Below are 24,955 nucleotides of genomic sequence, written 5' to 3'. Positions count from 1 at the left end.
TAATTACCTGAGAGGATGACGTTTGTCTCGTCTTTGCCAGCCAAATGTACTGCAGACTCATATTTACCGCACATGTTGTCAGGGCTCCTGTGGGATATATTCCATTAAAACCACAAATGTACCAGGGGACACCGTGTTCCCAGACAGCACCTCATTTTTATTTTTTATTTTTCACCCCCATGAAAAAAAATCAACCAAATGTTCATTGCTTGCTGTGGTTTGGCTGGACTTACCATAAACATACTGTGCAGTCCAGGTCTTTTTGGTCTGGTCTCAATGTCGTCATCCTCATCATCCCCTCGCCTATTCCGCCTCAGCTCGACGACTGACTGCCGAACAGTCTTTGGTTCACTCGTTGCTATGCCTTGAATGATCTCTGTCTCGATTTATTTCTTAATTTTAAAAGAATGTATTTCCTATAGTGGACTGTAAGCAGCTTTTTTCTTCCCCCCTCCCCACTTTCCCCCTTTGGCGCATCATGCTTTTGGTTACCATGCAGACATATGTGAGAGGAGTTAAAAAAAAAAATACAAACACTTGTCAGAAGGGATCAAGTGCATTTTCACCTCTCTGCAAACAACCAGAGCAATTATATTGTGTCATTAATACCTGTCCTAGGATTGACCGATGATCAGTCTAGGATTTATCGCGCCTCACGTCTTCAGTCAGCTGGCTCCAGCGCACCCGCTATCACAATGAGAATGAGCGGTGTCAAAATTACTTCTCTAAAGATCTTAATCCAAGCGTATTATATCGATTCGCCTTTGATTCAACAGTTTGTCACTTGGGATCAAGCAAAAACAAAGATAGATAATGCAGCTTGCTAACATACTGATTTAAAAACACGGGTATGATGTCATGGTCTGGGAAAACATTTTGATTCGGCAGAATAAAATGATAACTCATGAAGCATAAGTTGTTTTTTTAAAACTAAAATTCATGCAGTTCAATGTCTGATCGCATGAAAATGAAAACAACAAATAAACAATTGAAGCCACACCCCCAAAAACATAATGTACCTTTAAATCATTAAAGTGGCCACCTTAGGCAGAGCTGAACACACGCTTTCTGAAATGGAAATATTCTTCAGGAAATATGGCACTTGAAGGTTGCTTGGCTTTTACTCTTCTGTCTACTTTATATCAAATTACTTGGATGGGATTTTAGTCTGGAGACTGTTATTTCGTATAATCCTACATGTATTTTTTTTCACTCTTGGGTAACTTGACCTGGTTTCGTTTTTTTTTCTAACCCGTCTGTCAGTTGATCATTTAACTTGGTACATACCATTTCAAGTTATTCATTTGACTTGAACTGCTCGACTTTCAATAAAAAAAAGAAAAAAAAGAAAATGGAATAGTTGTACTCCTCACACGAATGCGCAAAATTAACTGCTTGTCAAAACGGCAGACTTGGGTGACATTTGCATCGGGTATTTACTCCGACAGACAGATGCCACACATTAATTATTGCACGCACAGACTGACATGTTTTGGCTCCCTTCCACCTTCACCACTGCAGTGTTTGAACATTGAGTTCCCTTCTTTTTTTTTTTTTTTTTTTTTTATGTAAGTCTGTGATACATCTCCGTCACTAGCTGCATAAACAAGTGATTAAGTGTTTACTCCGAACTTTTGTTTTCGTCTGACCTTTTATATCTTTGATATGTCGCCTCCACTCTCTCTTGCTACGTTTCCGATTTGATGTGATGCCTATTCATTTTTAACAATGGAACTCGGTCCCTCTACACGACCGAGCTGACAAACGTCCTCCTCTCTCCAGCAGAACAAATGAAACGGCAGACGACCGCTCTGCCTTGCCAATGTTCCCTGCTTTGAAGCGAGGATGCATTTTACATGTCGCGCGCTCTTTAGGACAACAAATGGCGTCGCCAAGCACGCGCCGCTCAGACCCTCGCGAGCGACGCAAAATGTTCCTGACGTGAGAGGCAAAAAAAATCAAATCAAAAAATTACAACTACATGTTTTCAAAATACGGATTTTTCCCCTTTAATTGCTAAGGGTCACTTTAAAATTGTGATCACTTTGCATGTTCTCCACGGGCCTGCGTGGGTTTTCTCGGGGTACTCCGGTTTCCTCCCACATTCCAAAAACATGCCTAGCAGGCTGATTGAACACTCTAATTTGTCCCTAGGTATGAGTGTGAGCGTGGATGGTTGTTTGTCTATGTGTGCCCTGCAATTGGTTGACAACCAGTCAACCAATTGGGCTTGGATGGACTCCAGAACCCTTGTGAGGATAAAGCGTATCGGAAAATGGATGGATGGAATGGATAAATATACGGATAATAACACCGGCCAACTTTTCTTTTTTTTTTTTTATTGACCAATTTTTAAAAATCTGACATGCAAGTAAACTTTTCTAGGTAACTTTTTTAAAGCTCATTATTTATCTGCTCCCGTTTTTTTTCCTTATATACATCCATTTTTAATAATAATAGTAATAATAATCATCATCATTTCATGAATTAAGGGTTAAATTCAGCAACAGGTGGAATATCATTCTGAAACGTCTTAACTCCATATGCATGGTAAAATCCGATCCGTATGGAGCAAGTTTTTATAGCTCAAACTTAAATCGGAAAAAAAAAAAGAAAATATCTGGAAAAACCTGATTTGCTCATAAAAAATATATATCTGGAAAAACCTGATGTGCTCAGGACAAAAAAAAAAAAAGTAAAAGGTTTGGTCACCTCCATGCAACAGAGACAATGCAGAAGTGCATTGCCGCAGTGCTCGGTAACAGCCCAATATTCTCCATTCATAGAAAGTGTGACTGGATGTCCTTGTTGAATAAAAGAGTCTCAAACTGCCTTCATCGTGGTTGCATTTGTTTTTATCCCTGCCAGTGTGGGTCTCGGGTCACAATACTTAGACGAGAGAGCGCATTTCCTGCATACCTCATCGTTGCCAGACCTCTGTCTTCTCCCTCCCATTTTTTTTTTTTTTTTATTGTAAGAGAGCCTCACTTGCTCGCCCTCTCCCCTCATCTCCCCTCCCTCACTGCTTCTCGACTTCAGTCTCGCTCACTCACACACACGCAGTCACATACACACACGCACACTCGCTGAGGGGGATTCTCCGAGACGGGTGGAAGCTTCAATGTGATCGTCATTTTTCCGTCACTTTTGGTGCATTGAAGATCTGTCTTTTTTTTTTTCCGATATATAAAATTGAACCCCCCGCCCTTTTGACAGTTGCAACTTTGTGGACGTAAAGGAAGAGAACTTGTGAGACTGACATAAAAATCAGCACCTTTCACTCCGAGACATCTTAGGCTGACCATTAAGGGATTTGGGATTTTGTTTTGTTTGCTTTATGGTCCTCTAGACAACTGGATTTTTAATTTTTTTTTTTCCCATTCACCTTTTGTTTTGCCTGACGGACATCCTGTAGAAGCTGTTTTATGGAGTGTGAAATTTCGGACGCACGTGCCAAGTTCGGACGGAAAAAGTCAGACGACAGCATGGCTGATGGAACCGCCGCGACGTGCTGAAGGCTTCTTTCCAAAAAAGATAACACAGGTACCGACTTGCATGGCCATTTAATTACAGCTGCGAAGGGCAGACGGGGGGTGACTTGTAAAATTAGTCCGTGGGGCTTTTTTAATAGGATTACACATTGTAAGTGACGTCTTGAAGACTTTGGAGCAATTAGCACAGATAAAATATATTGACGGTGCAGTCAGCACTGTCTGAGAGATAAGGAAACATTTTCATATGACCCTCGACGACTCTAATCAATCACTGTCAGTCAGGATATCAGAACAAATATCTTAATTGGCCGCTTTAATTGGGACTATCAGGTCATTATTCTTGCAATGTGAATCAATCGCTGAATCCTTAATCTCCAATTGAACGCAACAACTCGTGGTGTCAGAGTACCGTTTAAAAGCAGCCCTGGCGCAAGCTCGAAGCTATTTTCAGAGCTGGTTTTGGAAGCCTCATGAGTGTATGCTTTTTTTCCCCCCATCATGGCTATTTATTCAAAAGAATGACTAAATGGCTGAAAGGCAACGATGGAAGTGCATGCAGTGCTTCAATGTGTTGCGAAAAGTTGCTCGAGACGTTTTAAGCTAAAGAAATAGCGAATATTCAGTGGCCTGATTTCAACCCAATCGAGGATGCTTTTCAATTCTCCATCTACTACTGAGGCCCAAACACATTTCGTGAGAAATAGGACCTTGAATCTTCTCATCGACTCCTTTGCTTTCGGTTCTAGTTTCGACGGAGATGACCACCGCGTCCATGGAGCCCGTCGGAGTCCTGGTGGAAAGGAGCACCAATGCCACCGAGCCGCCCCAGAGCTCTCACGAGGACCCGGCCGCCACTTTCACCATTGGCACGATTCTCTCCATCATGTTTCTTGTGGGAGTCTTGGGAAACATCTACACCCTCGTGGTGATGTGCCATTCCATGCGCAACGCGGCCTCAATGTACATTTATATCATCAACCTGGCGTTGGCAGATCTTCTTTATCTGCTCACCATCCCGTTCGTGGTGTGCACTCACTTCCTCAAGCGGTGGTACTTCGGGGACGTCGGCTGTCGGATTCTTATTAGCATGGACTTTCTGACCATGCACGCCAGTATCTTCACGCTGACCATCATGAGCACAGAGCGCTACTTTGCGGTGCTCAAGCCATTGGATACGGTGAAACGCTCCAAAAAGTATCGAAAAGCCATCGCGATGCTGGTTTGGGCCGCTTCTCTGATCCTCACGTTACCGATGATCGTGAGCATTCAGCTCATGAAGGTGGGCAACAAGGCTATGTGTCTTCCCACCTTGTCATCGCTGTCCTATAAGATTTACATCACCTTCCTTTTTTGCACGAGCATCGTAGCCCCGGGATTGATCATTGGCTACCTCTACATCCAGCTTGCTCGGACTTACTGGGTTTCACAGACGGTGACCTTCAAAACGACCAATAAGCTTCCGAATCTGAAGGTCAGTGGATCTCTCTCTCTCTTTCTTACAGTTTTTAGTTATTTTTAAATCTTACACACTGTTTGGTTTGGTTTTATGAATCAGAATTTAGGCCACAGCGACTCAGGCATTTAAAATAAAACAGAGATCGAAATTCACGGCATCCTTTTACCAATTTTTTGGTAAAGGCTCTTGGGCAAATCAACGTTTTATTAGGTTTGCTTTGTATAAAAGGCAAGAGTTTGCAGTGTTAAAACTACAAAAATGATTTGAACGTAGCTCACCTCAATAGTGCCAGCTAGAATCTCTGACCAAAGCTACACCCCTCGCCAACGTGTACGTCTCGTGCACTGCAAAACAAGTCGACGTTGGCTACGGTTACGATAACACAAAGGACTATTGTCAAATTCGTCTAATGTACAACTAGGTCACTTTTCAAAATATTTCCCACCTGTTATACGAGCAGTGATTCATTCACAGGTACAAGAAGCGCCCGTTTTCCCCATTTCCATTCTTCATCACATGACTGAAGATTGAACGTGAAATGATCCGTTTGCTCCCCACCTTTGCTCTTTCTCACAAACACACTGGCAACAGGCGTCACCGTCAATGGACTGCTATCAAGCGCACGCGTGATAAAGAGCACACAAAAAGAGCCCATATGGCACGTAGCAGGAAGCCATCTGAGTGGCCATGACGAGGCATTCGGCTTCATAATCACAATCCAGAAATAGGAAAACAGTCACGGCATTGGACAAATTGCGGAGCTGCTGTAAACATCCACGCTAGAATAATTAAGATGGCACACCCATCACTACTTTGGCCTATAAAAACAAACAACTGGATTTCCAAGGCACTGTAACTACAAAAAAGGAATGCGTAGATAGCATTGTATAACCTTATTATTGTAATGGTTCACCGGACATATGTTCATATTTCATCTTGCGCAGGTTGTCGTTACCTCAGAATGAAAAGAAAGACACACGTGGGCCCTAATTTCCTAGACAGGAGCCCCATTTTCAGGCCGAGGCGAGTCTAGTTTTACGTTCGGTAATTTGGCAGATCGCCTTGCACCACACCGGGCGTTCTGGTGCACGGACCTGTCGTGCGTCTGACAATTCGGTGACAAAAAGTAGACTGTGCTCGGTTTAAGAAGTGTTGCATTTTTAGTTTTGTGTCGGGGCAAGTCTAGCTTGGCATGTTTGCGAATTTGGTAGGCTGCACTACGCTGCAATAACCTAACTGGCGTATTTGGTTAGACGCCGCCGGTGCTTGTGGCAAGGCTCACCTCCCGTAAGTGGTTCTTCATAAGTCCTATTAACATTATCATCTTAAAATATTCTATTCGTCAGGGGAGCTTGACTGCACCGCACAACTAAATTTTGGGGGCTGTGGGCGGCGTGGGGCATTGCCTGCCTCCCATGACCACGCCCACAAAACAGGTGATCCACGATGGGCATGACCTGAGCCCTTAGGAACTGTGATGTCATTTTCAGTCGACAACAAGTGGTCGTACAAAGCAAAACGCTCACTTCTAGAGATGTATAAAAATGGATGGATTTTTCTGCTTCACTCATTCACGCCCAAAGACGTTTTTAAACGTCTTTTCAGACTTGGTCTAGAATTGGCTGGTACTGAATGAGTTAAGTAATTTTTCCACCAGCGCAATATTCATCAGAATGCAGCACTGTTTTGACAAATGGGGGCGCATGGAACATATTGTCAAGAAAACTTCTGACTTGACTCATTGACAAATGTAATTTAGACGATTAGCGATGCCTCCAAAAATCCTTTCAGCCATGATGCAGCCGCTCAAATTAAAAATCAATAAAATTATTCTTTCAACGCGTGATCCAAATGGCCAGGCAATGGCCCTGGCTCACGCTTTATTCTGCCAAAATGTTACGGTGCCCATCTGGCACTCTCTCGTCAAAACGGGAAAGCATGCAGGTGGAGGAGATTGACCAGTGCAGTGACAAAGAGGGTGACGTTCAATCGAGAATATTTGAGCGTGCGTTATTATAATACGTGAATAATTCATATTTGTGTTGCTTCCCATAGGGGAAAAAAAAACAAGCTGCTGTCCTTCCCTTGCTATCAGTGATGTATTCCTTTTTTTCTCTTCTTATCTCCCTTAAGGTTCTCTACCTGATTTTCACCATTGTGCTCCTCTTTTGGGCATGTTTCTTGCCTTTTTGGATATGGCAACTCCTGGGTCAGTACCATCCGACACTGCCCCTGTCCTCCACAGCCAAGCGCAACATCAATTACCTGACGACATGTCTGACGTACTCCAACAGCTGCATTAACCCATTCCTATACACACTGCTCACCAAGAACTACAAAGAGTATTTGAGGAAGCACAACCGCTCCTGGTCAGCTGGAAGTTTTTTTGACAGGAGGGGCCGTGTGCAGCGCTCGCCACGCAGGTCGCCCTCCGCGAGCAGTCAGCAGTGTACCGAGAGTTTCATGCTCACGCACACAGCGTCCTTGCGTACCCACAACAGCAGCTTGTGAGGTAGGCATGTGCTGTTTCCCCCCCCCCCCCCCCCATGACATACAAATCGTTTGCTCCTTCAGCGATTGGAATGTATAATTTCTAAATCACTGTGACAGTAATTTAACTTATTATAAGAGTCTAACGTTTTGGTAATCGAGTGAATGTGTCTCCATTTATTCAAAGACTTTATTTTGGGGCGGGGGGGTTGTTTTTTTGATTTGCCTGAATTTATGCATGCATCACTGTGGGTATTTTATGAGGGCCCGTCAGAGGCATAATTCAGGATTACCACTCACGTAAACAACTGAGACACTTTCATGCTAATTTTAGATGTCCGTCGCCAATGTTTCCTGCAGAGGAAACCGGAGAAAGGTATTGTAGTTTTTAACGGAGGGGAATGCGCACGGACGTAGGCATCCATTTCCTACAGCGATTGTGCTCATTAACTTCAAGGGGAGACTTTGAGTTTATCCCAGCTCGCTTTGAGCGAGTGGCACGGTTACATCCTGGAAGTGGTCAGCAGCCAAAAGCAGGACGCGCAAACATACGTACTTTCGAGCTCACATTTACGCCGATGGACGATTTAGAATCTGCACTCAACATAACATGAAAGCTGGAGAATACCTGGAGAAAAATACACGCAAGGGATATGCCGGGGGTGAGGTTTGAAATGTATATTGTTTGCTAAATAAAACCATTTGGTTCTGGTTCTAGAATATATATCCATCATTCTATGTTGTAAGTGAACGGTCTGGTTGTAAGTGAATGGTTTTTCTAGAGCGCGTTTATCTGCAGCTCACCAATCCGAAGTGCCATGTTACATGTGGACGGGTCACACTAATCAGTCAACTAAGAGTCGGTTAGAAAACAAAGCGTGGCAGCCATGTCAGAGTTTCCGCTGCTAAGCTAACTTGCGCTTGAACATGACGGGCAGCAGCTACGAGTCAATCCGCCCATCCCGAGCAGCTCGTGGCGGTAAATAAGATCGACACCTGACGAGCGGTGTCGTCCACTAAAGGCGGACGAGTAGCTAAGCACGCGGACTGAGCGACAAGCGGGAACGCGAAAAGATGGAGGAGCAATTACGGATCGAGAAACTATCGTGGAATGCATACTGCGAACAAAGATTTGGGGATGGCATCAGTTCTTCTTTCAAAGGAAAGTAGACACTGTGAAATGATACAATGATAAAGGGAAAATGCGTCAAAGGCAGAAATGGATTTCCTTGTGTGAAATTTCAAGCCCCGCAATGAAAACATTGACTCATTATCAATGCATGATCCATAAATTCATAGCTGACTCATAAACTATCTCCTATAAAAGCAGAGTGTCGCACTGACGTTTTATTCATTATTCATCATTCATGTTCTTATCAACAAGAAGAAACGGTCTCTCGGGTAACACCGGCACCCTTTTGAAAAAAAAAAATACATTGGGCAATCAATTGCTTGTTCGAGAGTCGGTAAATTATAATTAGTCATCGGTCCCTTTTTGTCAAAATGATTAGGACCTCAGGCATTTTGTGACTCTGCATGGGTTTCCTTTCATGGTTTTATTGCGGGTATCAAGAGTGCGGCAATTTTTTATGCTCAATTCGCAGGCGGGCCATAAAAGCTCCTCGATAAAGTAGCGCGGGTTAAACACATGAATCCACATGGTGACAGATCCCTGGCTGCCAATTGCGAAGTGGCCCTAACTCATAATGGCGCTTGATAGGATCATGATTACAGAAACAAAAGGCAGGAAAAGGGCCAGTGGACGCAGGAAATGGCAGGAAATAAAGCTTGTGCGGGCAGCCTGCTTGATAGTTTGGACTTCACATTGACTGTTTAATATTCACTGCAGCTTAAGAGTAATGCCCCTTTTTCTTTTTGCACTCGCTCAATTATTTCATGCTCCGTATACGTACAAAGGATGAACGGTCCCTCTGAAATGAGCAAGATTAGCATGAAGAGGCAATGTTAATATGAACGGGACTACAATAATTGAGACAATGGTTTAGAACACGATCGAAAATGCTGTCTCAGCAACAATAGCAACTCCATCCATATTTAATGAGGGGCAGTGTCGGGGGGTGTGGGGCTGGGGGGAACGACCTCCACACAGTGAGCAATTAGACATGAAAACCGGTTGCACAAAAGGCGATATATTGCTCCACTTTTTCAAATTCACAAAATGGTATCACCACAAATCTAACGTGGAATATTAAATTCGATTTCCAGCATGGACCAAGTATCTCGTAAATATCTCATAATACATCCAATGGGGGGGAAAAAGGGTTTTGAACTCTTGGCTTTACAAGATAAAATGACGGTGCAAATCTCTTCAGAACTTTTTTTTAACTATTCTGCCGAGAATATAAATGGCTTAAGGCAAAGTAGCTGGTGTTTCTGGGTGCCTCGGACAGATTTTGAAACTCCCACGGGGGGACTAAGAAAATGGTGCAAAACTGCTTGGTAGCAATGCCGGGAAAGAGAATGATGTAAAAAGAACGGGGGTTGCAAAAAATGGTGGTGGTGCCATTAGATATCAGTGTCAAAAAAAAAAAAAGGAGTCATTTTTATGCTGCACTTGAATGACGATGGCGGCATCCTTGATCGGCAGAATCCAGCATACATAATAGTTTAATCGTGGAAATGCTTTCTGGAGGACAACACATTTCAATGGAAGGGTATTCTGGAATGTTTCGGTGTGAATAGTCGTCAGCGAACCCTTTAACTGAATTTCTGACCTCCTCCATCACGAGTCATCACCTGCCGGCGGAACATGTGAGATGAGCTGTGAAGATTGTCCGAGCGGTGCTGTCTGTCACTCATGCTGATTGATATGTGCAATTGCAGAGGCATCATTTTATTAGATATTTTCCTCGCATTGAGGTTACCGGGGATGAATAGTGACCTTTAAAAATGAATAATATCGCTTTTAAAGAAACGTTTCCCCCATGAGAGGCAGCATTTTCCATTCTCACTCTTCCTCACTCCATTTGACAGACTCGTACTCAAGGATCATGGAAAGCTATTCGAATAGTCTTTGAAACTAAATGTAATCTTCTATTTGATTTTTTTTTTACATTATTTGCAATATTTTATACGTAAGTAAATATTATGTGACAGGATGTGAAGACAATAGAAGGAAAAAAATTGCGATTAATTGTGCAAAATTGTGCGATTAACTTGGTTTTTAAAAAATCGAATTGCTTGACAGCGCCACATACAGTATATTCACATTTTAAAATATGGATACATACAGACAACAATATACAGTACAGTGATTTTTATCTTATTTTTTGCCCATTTTATATTCCGAAAATATCATAATGATCGCCCAGGAGAAAATTGCGATTAATTGTGCAAAATTGTGCAATTAACTTGGTTTTTAAAAAATCGAATTGCTTGACAGCGCGACATATATTCACACTTTTAAAATATGGATACATACAGCCAACAATATAAAGTACAGTGATTATTATCTTATTTTTGCCCATTTCATATTCCGAAAATATCATAATGATCGCCCCCAATATTCTGAAGCCGTTTTTAACTAACTACCACGTGCGATACCTTCACAGGAAACCAACCACAAAAGACACATTTGTGTTTGCGTCTGTTTGCGGAGAGATGCTGACTCTCTGACCTAATCTCCGAGCCGGTAAATCAAAGTCAACTACCAGCGCCATCAATAAAAAGCTTCTCTCAACAATAGAGCCCACCTACCCTCTGAGTCTTTTCTCAAACATGCTCACAATGTAACAACCAGAAATGTCAATAAATTATATTTTTTTCCGAATGAGGACAAGTTGTTTCGAAAATGGGTAAATAGGGTCACGCATGAAAAAGAGAAGGAAATCAAAATACTGCCAAGAAATGTGTTTTCCCTCACGTGAATCTATTTGCAAATGAACTTGTCGCCGTGTGTAACATACTGTGCCGTATGGGCGTCGAGTTATTCATCACCACTGCAAACTACAATCACAATAGCAGATACAGCCTGTGGAGTGGAACATATTAAAATATGCATTAAAAAGTTACGAGTACTTTCGAGCCACTTGAAAGGTTGAGTTTAAATCGGCTTCGGTTGGCAATCATGATCACGGCATTGTCGTCATGTTGACAAAATCAGGTGAAGTAAATTATTGCATCTCTTAGTTAAAAAAAATAGAGAAAGTGCTTTATTTTTTTTCCACCTCCGGGGATATGTTTGACGCTGGATGGATGCGAAAAGCCGATGTGAACAATGAGCCACTCTCATTCTGTCTTTCCCCTCTTTGACATGAAGTGATTTCAAAAGGCCACGAGTGATCGATGGAGCCTGAGCGCAACTCGAGGCCGTACGGCACAGAGTGTAGAACTTTTCGACCTCGCAAAACACTTACTCCAACCGACCGCGACATAAGGCATGGAGTCTGAAAGCGAAGACATTTGACATTGAAGTGGTGAGGACTGTAAAACAAGAAGAGCGGCCAATTTGGCATTCTTGAAACAAATCCTTTACTACGGTTCTCACAGATCATTTTGTATTGGGTGACCAGTCTGACCACATAATTAATTAGCGTGCGAAATCTACTAATACAAACAGAAAGCCCTCACGGGACAAGTTATTCATTTGTATCCATTCCAACTCATCCACCCTCACGTGAATCAAAAATCCCAAATGTATTTAGGCTAATATAAAATCCCACTGGCTCCCCATTATAAACTATGATTTTTTTTAATGTATTTATTTTTAACATACATGAGCCAAAATTAAACCAACGTGTAATTAATATAATATGTCATGTGATAACTAATAAAAATAAAGCTAGCTCAATGAAGACAAGCGTAAGTTGTTGTTTTTGGCAAAGATAATGGAAAAAAAAACCATTCCAAAGGGCAGCCAGCCATGTGTCAGAACACAAAGCGGCTCCCAAAATGCTTTTACCTTTAAAGAAGCAATTTTCTTTTCTTAATTCGTAATTGAAAGCACAGCGGGTCTCTGGACCTGCTGTGGCTGCACAGCCTTTTCAATGCCCAGACCCAATGTCGATTCATGTAAATCCTGATATCAACACCCGCGTTTCACCGCCGGATGAATCCGTTAAGACCTCCGGCAATCATTTATTGAGCATGCAAATACCACATGGAATGTGTCGTTCTTGTAACCCCCCCAGGCGTCGTGACATTCCATAAACATGTTGACAGTTTTCATCTTTGCTCAGGTAAATCAAGTTAGAAAGAAGCAAGGCATGATGGGAACATGTGCAAAGGGTGGTCCTACAGAAAAAAAAAAAAGATTTATTTTGTAATCCGAATCCAGGTTAGCACTCTTAGAGGATCTCATGGTCTGACACGCATGCCCGAGTTGTGCCGCGGTCAGCCGGGTGCGTTCCAAAATATATTAAAGATGATAGTAATGTATTCAATCCAATGATTTCGACAATGATTCAGAGGGTTCAATGTACGCTGCTTTTATATTTCGGAATGAAATTTGATGACATCCTTCACACATACCAGCGAAGCACAGAATTTGCCGACCTGCCCTTTGGTCATATGCACTTAAATGGCATTGCGCCACAACTTAGACCGACCTTTAATTGGTCTAAGTTCTCGTCTACTTTCTGTCACCAAACTGTCAGGTGTAAATGGTGCGTGTGATAGAAAATGCCCTCAGTTCGCCAGAACGCCAAATGAGGCAGAGCACGGTCTGCCAAATTCTGGAAAAAATAAACCACGGCCACGCCGCTCACTAGCGGAAGGGAAGGGCAAGGTCGTGAGTTAGCTCACTTTCTGGCTGGTTCTTGGGCTTCCGGACGGGCAGCGTGTCGCATGTCTTTATGATCTTCGTTGGTCAATGAGGAATCAAGCTAATGCATCCACAGTTAGGTGGTTTGTATTTTACAGGAAACATTTAACCCTTTCAGCGACAGCGGTCACTACAGTGGACAGTTTATCATGTTATCAGATGACAGGGTGCATGAAAGGGTTAATTAATGACGCAGTACATGTAGTTGATTTTTTTTGAAAAATCTTGAAGCTTAAGACTAAAAAACTCAAAATGAATCATGGCATGAATAACATTTATCATACTAAATTATTAATTTGTTCTTTTTTTCACGAATGGAGAGAATTTGGGCTGTTCATATTCACAAATTCTGCCCGCTTGGTTGCTTCTGCTTTCAAAATGGTGACCTTAATAAGTTTAATAGAACAGACGGAAGAAAAAAAAAAAGATCTTCAGCCTTGGACTACTTTAAAACTTCATGAAGTAACTTTATGAAGTCAATAACACGTCTTACATAACATTGAGCCGAGCCTTTAATTGGAAATGTTTTACTTATGTTGGCTGGGATAGGTTCCATCTCATCCGTGACCCTGAAGAGAATAATTCTGCAAATTTCTGTGAACTGTCAATATTGCACATCCAAACATCTGTAAAGATGCCATATTTTGGTGTTGTGGCTCATTTTATCGATGGCAGGGAGTTAGAAGTGTTTTGCTTTGAATATAAGTGAAGCGAGAGTGCACCGGAGGCACGTTGGCAGAATTTCCAGACAATGAGTTGCATTGGCAGCAAACTGCACATGAACAAAAAAAAATAACAAGTCACTTCTTCGGGTTTCAAATTGGCAAAAGTTATTAATCTATTTCGATTAATCTGCGAGAGACGAAAGAAAGGCACAGGGTCAGTCACCTGAAACAAGAAAAAGCGTATCATCAAAGAGCGGCAAGGTGCTCATCTTCTTCCTTGCGACTTCTGATTCCGACGCACGAGATGAGGCAAGACAGGAAATTTGAAATTACGCCGGACCGCTATGAATCAGAATCACATGGCTGAGCGGCCGTCACCAAGATAGGACGCATCCCCTGAACGCGCACGCTTCGCCTGCAAATATCTTTCAAGACCTGCCAACGCTGTACCCTTTTGCGAGACAATTCACACACTCTCAGAACTCATCGCTCAGAAAAAGAAAGCCGCCGTCCGTCTCTTCCAGTCATGCTGTGCCTCAACATCTGGCTGAATAGAAAAGGGAAAAAAAAGCAACTCATGGTGTCTTGGCAGATGAAAATGTTCAATTAAATAAACTCAATCCGTGTCACAAATGGACATGACGGTTAATTACAGTGACTTTTCTGAGCCGCAAAGTGAATATAGGGTTGATACGCTTTACTGTTACTTTGGTAGTTTTATTAGCACCCTGATATAATACTCTGGATGATAGAATATTTTGGCATGGACCCTTGCATTAAATTCTCTCTCTCCCTCCCTCCAATAAAACATTGCCGTCAAAACAGGACCGACTTTATCCAAAAAGCAGACGATAATCCGGGCTGGTTTCCAGTCAATCGTAGTGGACATAAAGAGACAAGACAAAAAAATCTCTACCGAGCGGTAATTTGAACCAACGCTGCCTGCGTGGAAGTAGCCGAAGCAACATAGCGGTTCACCGCGAGATGTTACAGCGGCTATTGCATCGCCGATAAGGGCGAGGCATTCACTATAGACTAACAAAATAAAAAGTTCTGCTTTTTTTTTTACGTGTTATCCTTTTACGGACTTTATTCTCATATCTCACAATCTATTACGAGCAAGAACTGAAATTGCTCCAACAGAATGTAGAAAAACAAATGAGGAATACAATCAGTTTATAAGGAAATTGGAACGTTTCCCTTGCGCGGGACAACCACGGCTGATAAAATTTATGGGATCGGTGTTTCAAGAAACCCAAACACTTCCTTGCGCCGCTTATCTCCTGCATCTGACGTCGCCGATTGCATACTTCATCGAGTGTGAAAAGAGAGCGGGTAAAAACCACTAACCTTCAGCCGCGGAGGATCAATAAGCTTTACAAAGCATGAATGGTGCAGCGTTGAATTGAGTCTGCGGTTTTATCACACTTAATCCGAGAAATTAGGGCTCTTTTGTTTGACGATCGATACGTTCCCTCGAGTCAATCGCAGCCATCTCGCAAATCGCATCCGCTCTTGATTGCTTTTAGTCAAAGTGAAATTTGACATGCCCGCGCCGTCGGCCTCCACCTCGACACAAAATAGCCGAGGGGGGTAAAAGCCATCGTCGCGCATTGCCTGCAGAGGACTAAAAAGTGGTCGAAAGATAAAAGATGGAAAGCGAAGATCGAAAACGCTAGGGGGCGCTGCAACATGCTTAGCTTTTGACAAAAATACAAGCATTAGCTTACAGAAAATGTCGCGCGTTTCCTGTCGTTTGTTGGAAAAGGTCGGTCATGGCGCGCCGACTCGTAAGCTAGCAATCTCTTAGCATGTTCAAAGAAGGTTTTGAAAAGGTCGAGCGCTGCTGTTGGATATTCGATTTCAGACATGCGATGGAGGTCATCTCTCTTTTTAACCCTTTCACGGCCGAAAAGAAATCCACAATAGGCCATGACCGGAGGTTGGAGGCCACGCTTTTCAGCATTTGGGGGGGGTGGGGAAATGTTGAATTTTATTTTTATATTGCCTGCCAACAATTTGTTCTGAGAGAACAGGAGAGGGGCATACGGGTTTCTATTTTCCAAACCCTTGTGTAGTGGTTGACCCGCATGACCTCCATGCCGGCAGAGTGGATTCAGTTTCCACTCGGTGACGCTGGGAATGTGAGTGAAAGGTCGACGTTATAGTCTGACTTTGGCCAAAAGTCAATTGGAGGAGACTTTGGCTCCCTGTGATCCTGAAGAGGATCACACAGTATAGAAAATGGATCGATGGATAGATTGATGGAAATATGAAAACGTCAATACATTGATGCCCTGTAAGACAAGGACTGCAAAAATGACACTTTGGTGTCCATTGAACCTTTTTAAATAATAAATAATTTTAGCTTTTTTTTTTTCCTTCACTCACTCAAACAAAAAGTTTTTAACCCTTTCATGCACCAACAATGACAACCTGCAACATGATGAGCTGTCCACTGTAGTGACCGCCGCTGCCCCTCAAAGGGTTAATTAAGAGCCACAGTTTGTAATTAAACCAAAAATTCAACTGCTAGAACGATTTCACCTACCCCCCCCCCCTCCTGTGAAAAGAAAAAAAAATCCAATTATATAAGACTGTATGTTTTCCCTAAGATACTGTAGGAAAAGTGATACATAAGAAATAAGAACATGAGAAGAACCAAAATACAAATATGTATCTGCGCATATGCAGTGTGTTCACATATATGATGGATGAACCAAAGTATGAATAAGAAATGCGAACGCTCGACGCATCAAGGACGACCCCATCCCCCCACCCTCCACTTTGACGTACCTCTGAGGTCACGCGACTCTTCCCTGTGACGCACGAGAGCATTAAAAAAATTTTTTTTTTTTTTTTTTTTTTTTTTGGATGAGCACCGCATCCCTCTTCTTTTTGTTCTCTTTCTGAAAAAAGCCCCGAGCCACATCGTACCGCACGAGGAGAGAGACCTCCGTCTGATCTCGGCTGCCTTTTGTAGTGCATGGTTAAGAGTCTCACAATATCAATACTGTTAGAAGTCGGTCCAAATGGAACACAACGGGGCGGCGGTCGCATAGGCCGCAAGGACGTGAGCGTTGGGAGTCGAGAGACACGGGCTAAAGTGCCGTCACAGTAAAATCAATCAATAAACAAAGAAAATAAAGGCGACTGGTTGTCAGAGAGATGTCTGTTGAGGTGCCCTTGGGCGTGGCATTGTGTCTCGTGCAAATATCGTTGACGGCATTTGCCACCATGACGACGGGACGGTAAAGAAATGGCGCTTGAAAAATAAAATGTGTCTTTATTTTGGCAGATCGGATTGTTGAGATATTTTCTTTTTTTTTCATAGTTTGACCTATAAAAGATTGCGCAATCTGGATTTGACCATGCGGGGAGTGATTTAGTCAAATTTGTTGACCAGTGTCATTTGGTGCCGGGCCAGTTATGGAAGTTAGCGCCACCTTATGGAACAATGGAGCCGAAATACAGACAGACTCGCTTACAGGAATATTTTCAGAGACGAGTAGATGTCAAAATATGGACTTTTTAAAATTTTTATTTTACACTTCATGGAAAGGCAGACAGGCCAGAGACACGACCACCTTGACACAAACAATTAAATGTTTACATTTGGGGGAGAATAGTCTTGCCAATCTTCCTCCAGTTAAAAATGGGAGTTTAGAGAAATCATGCAATCGAAAGCCAATAACAGCGGTTATATGACTCGCGCCAGACTTGGAACTTTTTTTTTCTCTCGTAAGGCCCAACGTCTTCATGACTTTCACGTCTGCCTTTGAGAGTATGTCAACACATGACCTCAACTGTTCATCGTGGAGACATAAACAACCCTCCCTTCGTCGGCACACCGAGAACTGTTCCGAACCTCCCTTGAGTCCTTGATTATGATGCATTTGCAACCTGGGGGGGGGGCGGAGAAAAATATGCACCTCGTTGGCTAATGCTGCCATGTGGCTGATAACTAGGACACTCTGTTGTCGCCGTTGAGACAGGAGAGCGGCGCAAATGAGAAGTGGGAGTGGCGGCGGTTGCGTGGTAATGAAAGGGGGAGGGGGGGGGGACATCGGCGGAAAGGGCACGCGGCCAACGGCATTGCAATCTCAAGTTAACAGGTGTCCAATGAACAAGAACACAGCCAGTGGTTGCGAGTCGCTCTTTCTATTTTCTGCCCCTCTGCTATTTAAGTCCAACTCGATCATTTTGAGTGCAGGACGAAGGGGGGGGGGGGGCAAGGAGGACAAGCCCTAACCTACGGATTGCTACGTTTCTGTTCAAACAACAACAACAAAAAAAACTATGATCAACTCAAATTGATTGTCAAATAGCAAATCATAAGCCGGCCAATTACCAAACCCCGCTGAGTAAAAGCCAACACACTTGTAAGTGCAGACGTCTCCCAGCACTAAGCTATTATTATGAACCAAACAATTACAGAATGGGTGGTTGGAACGGTAAATTGGTTTTTTTTGGGGGGGTCACATGGGCAAAGTTATGCACAGCGTGTTTGGTTACCATGGATGATTCAAACTTCATGGACAAAAACAACATCTCCCGACGGCGTACAAAGTAGGACTGGCATTCAAGTGTGCTTGTTTGCTTACCCAGATTTTGGATTTCAATGATATGACACAAACGAAACAGAATAAAGTGACGAGTGAAGCACAAGACACGACGAAACTATTTTAGGGGTTATATTAATGCACCTGGAGCAGTGTCAGCCTTAATGTTCCGAGCTCTAATTCGTCATTCTGAACCAGCTCCGGTGTAATCTATTTTTAGTACTGCATTACAGGATAATATTTTTCCAAATTTACAATCCGTCTCGTCGAGGAGCGAGCCTAGGATCTGAAATTTACACCCAATGTCAAGCGTGCGGTACATTTGCAATTAGAAATTAGAACATTACCCACGTTCCTGAATTAAGACATATGCGTCAGTTAAAAAAAAAAATAATAATAAAAAATGATCTTGAAAACAAAACATAAGTCAAGAAAATGAATCGTGACATATGTTGCTTAGAATGACATCTATTTCTCTTTGGAAATAAAACGAATGACAATGCCCCTTGAAATGTTGTACGAGTTCTACCTGAACATACAATCCTGTTCCCTGTCCTTGACAGATGTGACTGAATTGTGCCGAGTGAAGAAAAGGGACCAAAGAACCACGCGGAAATGGTATTCGAATGAAGTGGGCATCTCTACGAAACTGGCAAAAGAAGTGAAAACATGACAAATGTGCGTGCCACTTAGATGTTGTAAAATTCACACGTGTGCTCATTTTTTTTTTTCCATGAATGAACATAGGAATGACCTTCATGATGAATAAGTCTACCATCTGTGCTCTTTGTTATGCAATACTGTATGTGAGTCTGCATGAATATGTGCAAAAAAAAAATTGCAACAGAAGCAAGCCACGCTTGTGTGGATTTTCTGGATTTAAAAAAATAATAATAAAGCATGATTACTTACTATACAAGTGCAGTCGGGTTCAGGAAGCAGCCCCCTAAACGTCATGCATAATTGAGTATTCCGACCTGGTTTGATTTATCTTCATTTGAATTCATCTTTACTGGACAATAAAACACGTGCACTTCATTTCTAGTGATTAACGGGAGCGCATGCTTTGCGGGTCCACCGGCGGCGTTGAAAAAAAAAAAACATGCTCTGATCAAAACGAAAGTGCTTTTGAGCCACAGTGAAATGGAAAAAGTGATACAATTCCAAGAAAACTGTCAGAGAATGCATCTGTAATGCAGTGTGTTCCCCCCAAAATTGGCATCATTTGAAATTTGAATATCAAAGTAACTCTTGTAAAGTGAATTATTTATTTCCCAAAACTTTAAAAAACATTCTAATGAATACAGATTTTACAATCAATTTTGCACGCATTCACAAATGTCACGAGGCACATTTGCTTTTTGCGGTTCCCTTTGAAATTTCTTCTCGGTGTCTAAACATGGCATTCCAGTTCTTAATTTTATTCCCTAAAAGAAAATGCAAGTGAATGTTGTTTAAAAAAAACAACAACAAAAACAACAACAATTTTCATTACTAGTGAATATCAGAAGTAAAGGTTAATTCTGACATCTCTCCTTAGTTATTAATTATGAAATGATGTCAAATTTTGGGGAGCATACTGTATTATTGTTTTTGTTATTATTCTTTAGTTGATATTTTTTTTTCTTTCTTGTAAAATTCCAACTGCATTGTGGCTCTCGTATACGGTGTATCCAAAAAAAAAAATGGCATAAGTCACCATGACATCATGCCAACATCACTTGAGCATCACTGACTTAAAGGAGACATATTATGCATTTATTAAAGTTGAAATGAGTTCCCACTAGCGTCTTAAAAAAAAATAATATATATATATATATATATATATATATATATATATCTTTGTGGACTGCATTCATCAAAATACCCAAAGGATCAAGATTTAAATAAATAAATAGATTTACTTGATTGTTTGCTTTTAACACTTGTCGGGTGTGCAGGCACTGCAGTGATATTTGTGTAACGAAAAGTAAAAATGTCCATAGTATGCCTTCGTTAATGCTGAAGTGTTGAAAAAAAAAAAGACACTATCTAGACGGTGCTGTATATACTTCATTTCAACGAGATTGCGACTTGGGAAAATTCAGTTTCGAAATCCGTAACAAGCTGCGTTAAGCCCTGCTGATGTTAAAGCTGCTAAAAAATGATCAACGCCCATCTGGGAAACAAATGCTGTCGTGTATCCTCCAATTTTAGATGCTATATGTTGTCGAGTATAGTTGGCTTGGGCTCCTCGTGAATTGGGTGTTCAAAAAACAAAAGATTTGGTCACAATAAAAAGACACAAACAAAAAAAAAACTTAGCAGAAGTATTCACGAGAAAAAAGTAAGGTATAATATTCGAAGAATAATGGTAATCAGAAAAATTCAGATTTTTTTTTTTTACTATTAATACCATCACACAAAATAATTCTTTGCTTGAAATATGATGACAATGAGTAAGTTAATAATTTATTTGGATTGTTTTCTTTTCAATGAAGCCCTCTGTACCAAAGAAAAAAAAAACGTGCATAAAAACTAATAAACCACAATCAGCACACGTGTTCTTATAAAATAGCACAATGTAATAATTTCATGTGAAGAGGTTCCACAGATTTCTTGCTTAAATATTGAGCTAATCAAGCATTACATGGGTTTTTTTTTGTATGTGGAGCTATCATAAAAAGAAACTAAAATTGCCTGAAAACTATTATATGAAATTACATTCAGTTCCATGCATTTGTATTTTGTTGGAAAAACATACAAAAAAATAAATGATGTCAAATTGTGTTGAATAAAATGCTGTTGACTAAGCATTTGCTCGGTGTTTCTTCATTATTCAAAGTATTAGCCAAAGCATGCAGGCACAATTTCTTTTTACATGATGCACAACTCTCATTTATTGCGCAATAATCTAATTGTAACGTGTATTTGTTACGTACTATGATGCATTTTTATGCTTTAGAAAACATTTATGTCTGAATATTGGAGGGGCTTGGAACGGATTAGAGCATTTACATGAAAAACGCGTCTCAACCTCCAAAATTTTCTAGTTAAGAACCAATTAATTTCCTAAGTAGATGGACCACTGTACCATTGATCCCAGCTCATAAAAAAACATTTTTCGATTCAGCGTCCATATTGGGGGAAATTGCGATTTCATACATTTACATCACTCTTATTTAACAAAAGGAAGTGACAATATAAATGTTGCATCCAACATTTTGTGGAATATTACTGATAAAATACTACGACAATACTCACTGTAGCTCCTGAATCCATCCCACGGGAATCCAGAGACTTCATTTAACTTGAGCGGCGACTGTATGTGCGCCTTCACTGGGGAATCACATGGTTGGAAGCATGGAATTTGATGGCCCTAAAAGAAAATGTATATGTGTATCATTTATACATACACAGATCGACTGCAGTCAAGCCAAACATGCAGGCTCCCATTGTACAAGTCACCTCGTTATGTCAACTTCCACTTCTCCCTTCTATACAATATTTAATATTTTACATTTCCATGATGTATTTGTTGAAAAAATGGTCCTGCTACCCAAAAAGTTACTTTTTGGGGGGGGGGGGGGGGGGGGGGGGTCTCTATTTATTTTATTTATTTTTCAGAGCTGTATATCAATTCCGTTTTTAATACCCTTGCACTTGCAATGGTGAGTGCAATCGTTTCATCAGCGGAATCAATCTCCTGCCAAATTTAAAAATCATGCATTAGTCATTCAAAATTGGACTCCGTGAAAGTCACAATGGACAAGTATAGACCTGAAATTAAAACCCCAGGTTAGCCCTCCGCCCCTCCCCCACCCTTCGCATGACCGTGAAATGTCAGATCGGCGATTCCCGGCACACATGAGGTAATTATCTCTCTTCCTAACAAGAACTGCAATATAAATACGGTCAGTTCAATTATGGCTATAAGCTCTGGGCTCTTGCATGCGTCCTCACAACTTCTCACTGATCTCCTATAAATGTCAGCCCGGGTCATAATTACGCTGTGTATGTACAGGGTAGTCCAGGAGAGGATGTATGTGATGATGACGTGTGTGGAATGTGGATTTTTGTTTTCTACATTTGTTCTACGTCTTACATAACTCCTTTTGTCCACCTCACTTTTTTTTTCGGGATGGCTGAAAACAAATCTCAAATGTCTCCTACTTGACTTTCAACCCTGAACCAACATGACTTAAAAAAAAAAAAAAACAAACGAATGCAGGCACGACAAGGCAAACTGAGGCCGTATGTACGATGAAAAATTACAATCAATACAGACAGTCAGAATGATATACGAGTCTGTGAAGCCTTCACCGTATATCCAAGTCCCCTATTGTGTGAATTGTTGTCCAAGTACGTTGAATACTTTGAAGGAAGACTGTTCTAGAAAAGCAGCCCATTTACAACACGTCCTCTGTGTGACAAACTGAGACCTCTACCTTCACTTTCCAGTGTGGCCAGACATTGATGAAGAAAATGCTGAGAACATTTTGCAACTCTACATGCAACCATAATATCCCCATTGATCAAATGTTTTTTTTTTTTCCCTATCCAAGTCACTTTGATTAATCTATCAGACTAGGCTATGAAATATTGATGGGTGATATTATAGTAATCGTTCCGATTTCACTTCGGGGCCATTAAAACATGAAAAAGTTGAATTGTATTTTCAAGGAGATGAAACTGGCCGGCTCATGACTTTGGAAACGTGTCAAGGGGTGAACAACTCACTGCTTGATACGATAACCGCTGCCATATGGGCAGTAGATTAATGGATTTGCACCGTATGTCTCCAATCCACAGCGCTGTTGGAATGGTGATGTATTACAACCGCAGACATCCACTGGCACGTCCAAAAACGCGGAATTGCTCTTTGAGTTGTTACATTTCATGTTGAAATTGATAGACTGTAACACTCGACCAGCATCGCTGCTTTCTGGAATTTACCACAAGACATGCAGAACATTCCTCTGAGGGTATCTGGAAGCAACACGTCGTAATTCTCGAAAACCTTGGGGGTAAAATACAAAGGCCTCCAAATATTTTTGGATCATGTTGATCATCCGACGCATGATCGGATTTTCATCCACATCGGATGATATCCAAATTGTACCGTCACGACGCATTTCAAAACTGTGCAACTTAAAGGCAGAGATGGTAGTATTTTATTTTGGGGGGTGGGGAGGGGGGGGGGGGGGGCAAGCTTCTCTTGTTCCTCTTTCCGGTCTCGCAGATTTCATTGCCGTCCCAAGATTACAATATTGCTCGAGTCGACCAATAATTGGATCTGAAGCAGTAAAATCCTTGCACAGTCCATAAACTGGTTAAGTCTCCCTGTTGACAAAGTGATGAACAAGAGGCAATTGGCTTTAACACAGAGGACCCGTAAAACCCCCTCGATCTTCCTGGCAACGGCTGCTTGATCCTGCCGATTGTCGAGAGCTCGCGATCGATCGCTGCGACGCAGGCAGGGTAAGCGAGACGACACAAGTTGAGAAGAATAGCAGATTAAGGGGGTTTACTAAGTGGCAAATTGTACTTCGGTTGACCACAAATCAATTATTCAGAGCAACTTTGCGAGTGGGCGGGGGGGGGGGGGGGGCGGCACATTGCGAAAGAGGTAAGAATCTTTGCCGCGCAGTTAGGAGTTCACATTTCTTTTGGTCGCCGGCCAACTACGGGGCACATAGTGTACAAACAAGACTATTCACACTCATTTTCACATCAATGGATTATTTAGCAAGAGGGGGACATGGAAACTGCATTCAGGAAGGGCGGCGCCAAGGTTCAAACACACAACTGCAGAACTGTGAAGCAGGCATCTGTGCTGCCGTCACATTGTGTCAGAATTAATTTTTTTTGTTTAGCAATTTTATTTAAACACACTTAAACTCAAAGGATTTTATATCTGTTAAAAATTAAAAAGCACATTTTTGTTGGAATACTGAAGAAAGTCGCTCCGGAGTATAAATCATATTTTTGAAGGAAATTTCTTTTACAAAAACCGAGACAGAGAACAATAGACTATTTCACACTGCAGTCTGGAGTACAGGTGTCAAACTCAAGGCCCGGGGGCCAGATCTGGCCCGCCACGTCATTTTATTTGGCCCGCAAAAGCAGATCAAACATGACAACTTCCATGATGTGTTCTAAAATCGACCAAAAAATTTAATTCCTATATGTTGGAAGCATTTTCTTGTTACCAAACCCCTCGTGAAAGTAACTTAAACAATATTTGAATCAACAGCTATTCTTGACTTCTTTATATGGTTTCAGTCAACAGTAACTATATTGTGGCCCGTGACAAAAATTAGACCCTTGGTTCAGAATGTAACCAGTGCGAGACCCAAACGTTTTATGATTTTTAGCGAAGGTTAAAAAAAAAAAAAAAAAGTGGACATTTTGAGTTACTCCATTGGCTGCTGTTCAAAAAAGCTCATTTAAAATCCTGACTTTAACATGTTGGCCCTTGAAGAAATGTTCCAGGAATGCTTTTCAACAGCTCCACGTATTACTGT

At 41.6% G+C, this 24,955-nt stretch overlaps 1 protein-coding gene and 1 long non-coding RNA gene across 2 annotated transcripts; one reads left to right on the top strand and one right to left on the bottom strand.

The window, feature by feature from the left end:
• Nucleotides 1–17: 17 nt before the first annotated feature.
• Nucleotides 18–5,509, bottom strand: LOC147189628 (uncharacterized). Its single transcript, XR_015097513.1, has 5 exons — nucleotides 5,396–5,509; nucleotides 5,229–5,294; nucleotides 610–687; nucleotides 234–329; nucleotides 18–87 (listed from the first exon to the last, which is right to left on the bottom strand). It is a non-coding gene; the product is annotated as an uncharacterized LOC147189628 (long non-coding RNA).
• Nucleotides 2,971–21,242, top strand: uts2r1 (urotensin 2 receptor 1). The gene is made up of 4 exons (XM_086099411.1): nucleotides 2,971–3,543; nucleotides 4,241–4,965; nucleotides 7,084–7,462; nucleotides 19,013–21,242. The coding sequence occupies exons 2-3, from the start codon at nucleotides 4,252–4,254 to the stop codon at nucleotides 7,459–7,461; spliced, it is 1,092 nt and encodes a 363-aa protein (XP_085955537.1). The 5' UTR covers nucleotides 2,971–3,543; nucleotides 4,241–4,251; the 3' UTR covers nucleotide 7,462; nucleotides 19,013–21,242.
• Nucleotides 21,243–24,955: the final 3,713 nt, after the last annotated feature.

The sequence above is a fragment of the Hippocampus guttulatus genome, chromosome 19 (assembly GCF_054856545.1).
Source record: "Hippocampus guttulatus isolate MCC_2025c chromosome 19, RoL_Hgut_1.0, whole genome shotgun sequence".
Lineage (NCBI taxonomy): Eukaryota > Metazoa > Chordata > Actinopteri > Syngnathiformes > Syngnathidae > Hippocampus > Hippocampus guttulatus.
Note: the sequence above shows the minus strand (reverse complement) of the source record. Positions and strands in the feature narration are given on the sequence as shown.

Bases quoted from the DNA above. Each gene is read 5' to 3' on its own strand.
- uts2r1 (XM_086099411.1), top strand. From the start codon at position 4,252: ATGACCACCGCGTCCATGGAGCCCGTCGGAGTCCTGGTGGAAAGGAGC. The intron at 4,966-7,083 runs GTCAGTGGATCT...ATCTCCCTTAAG, and splicing joins ATAAGCTTCCGAATCTGAAG to GTTCTCTACCTGATTTTCAC.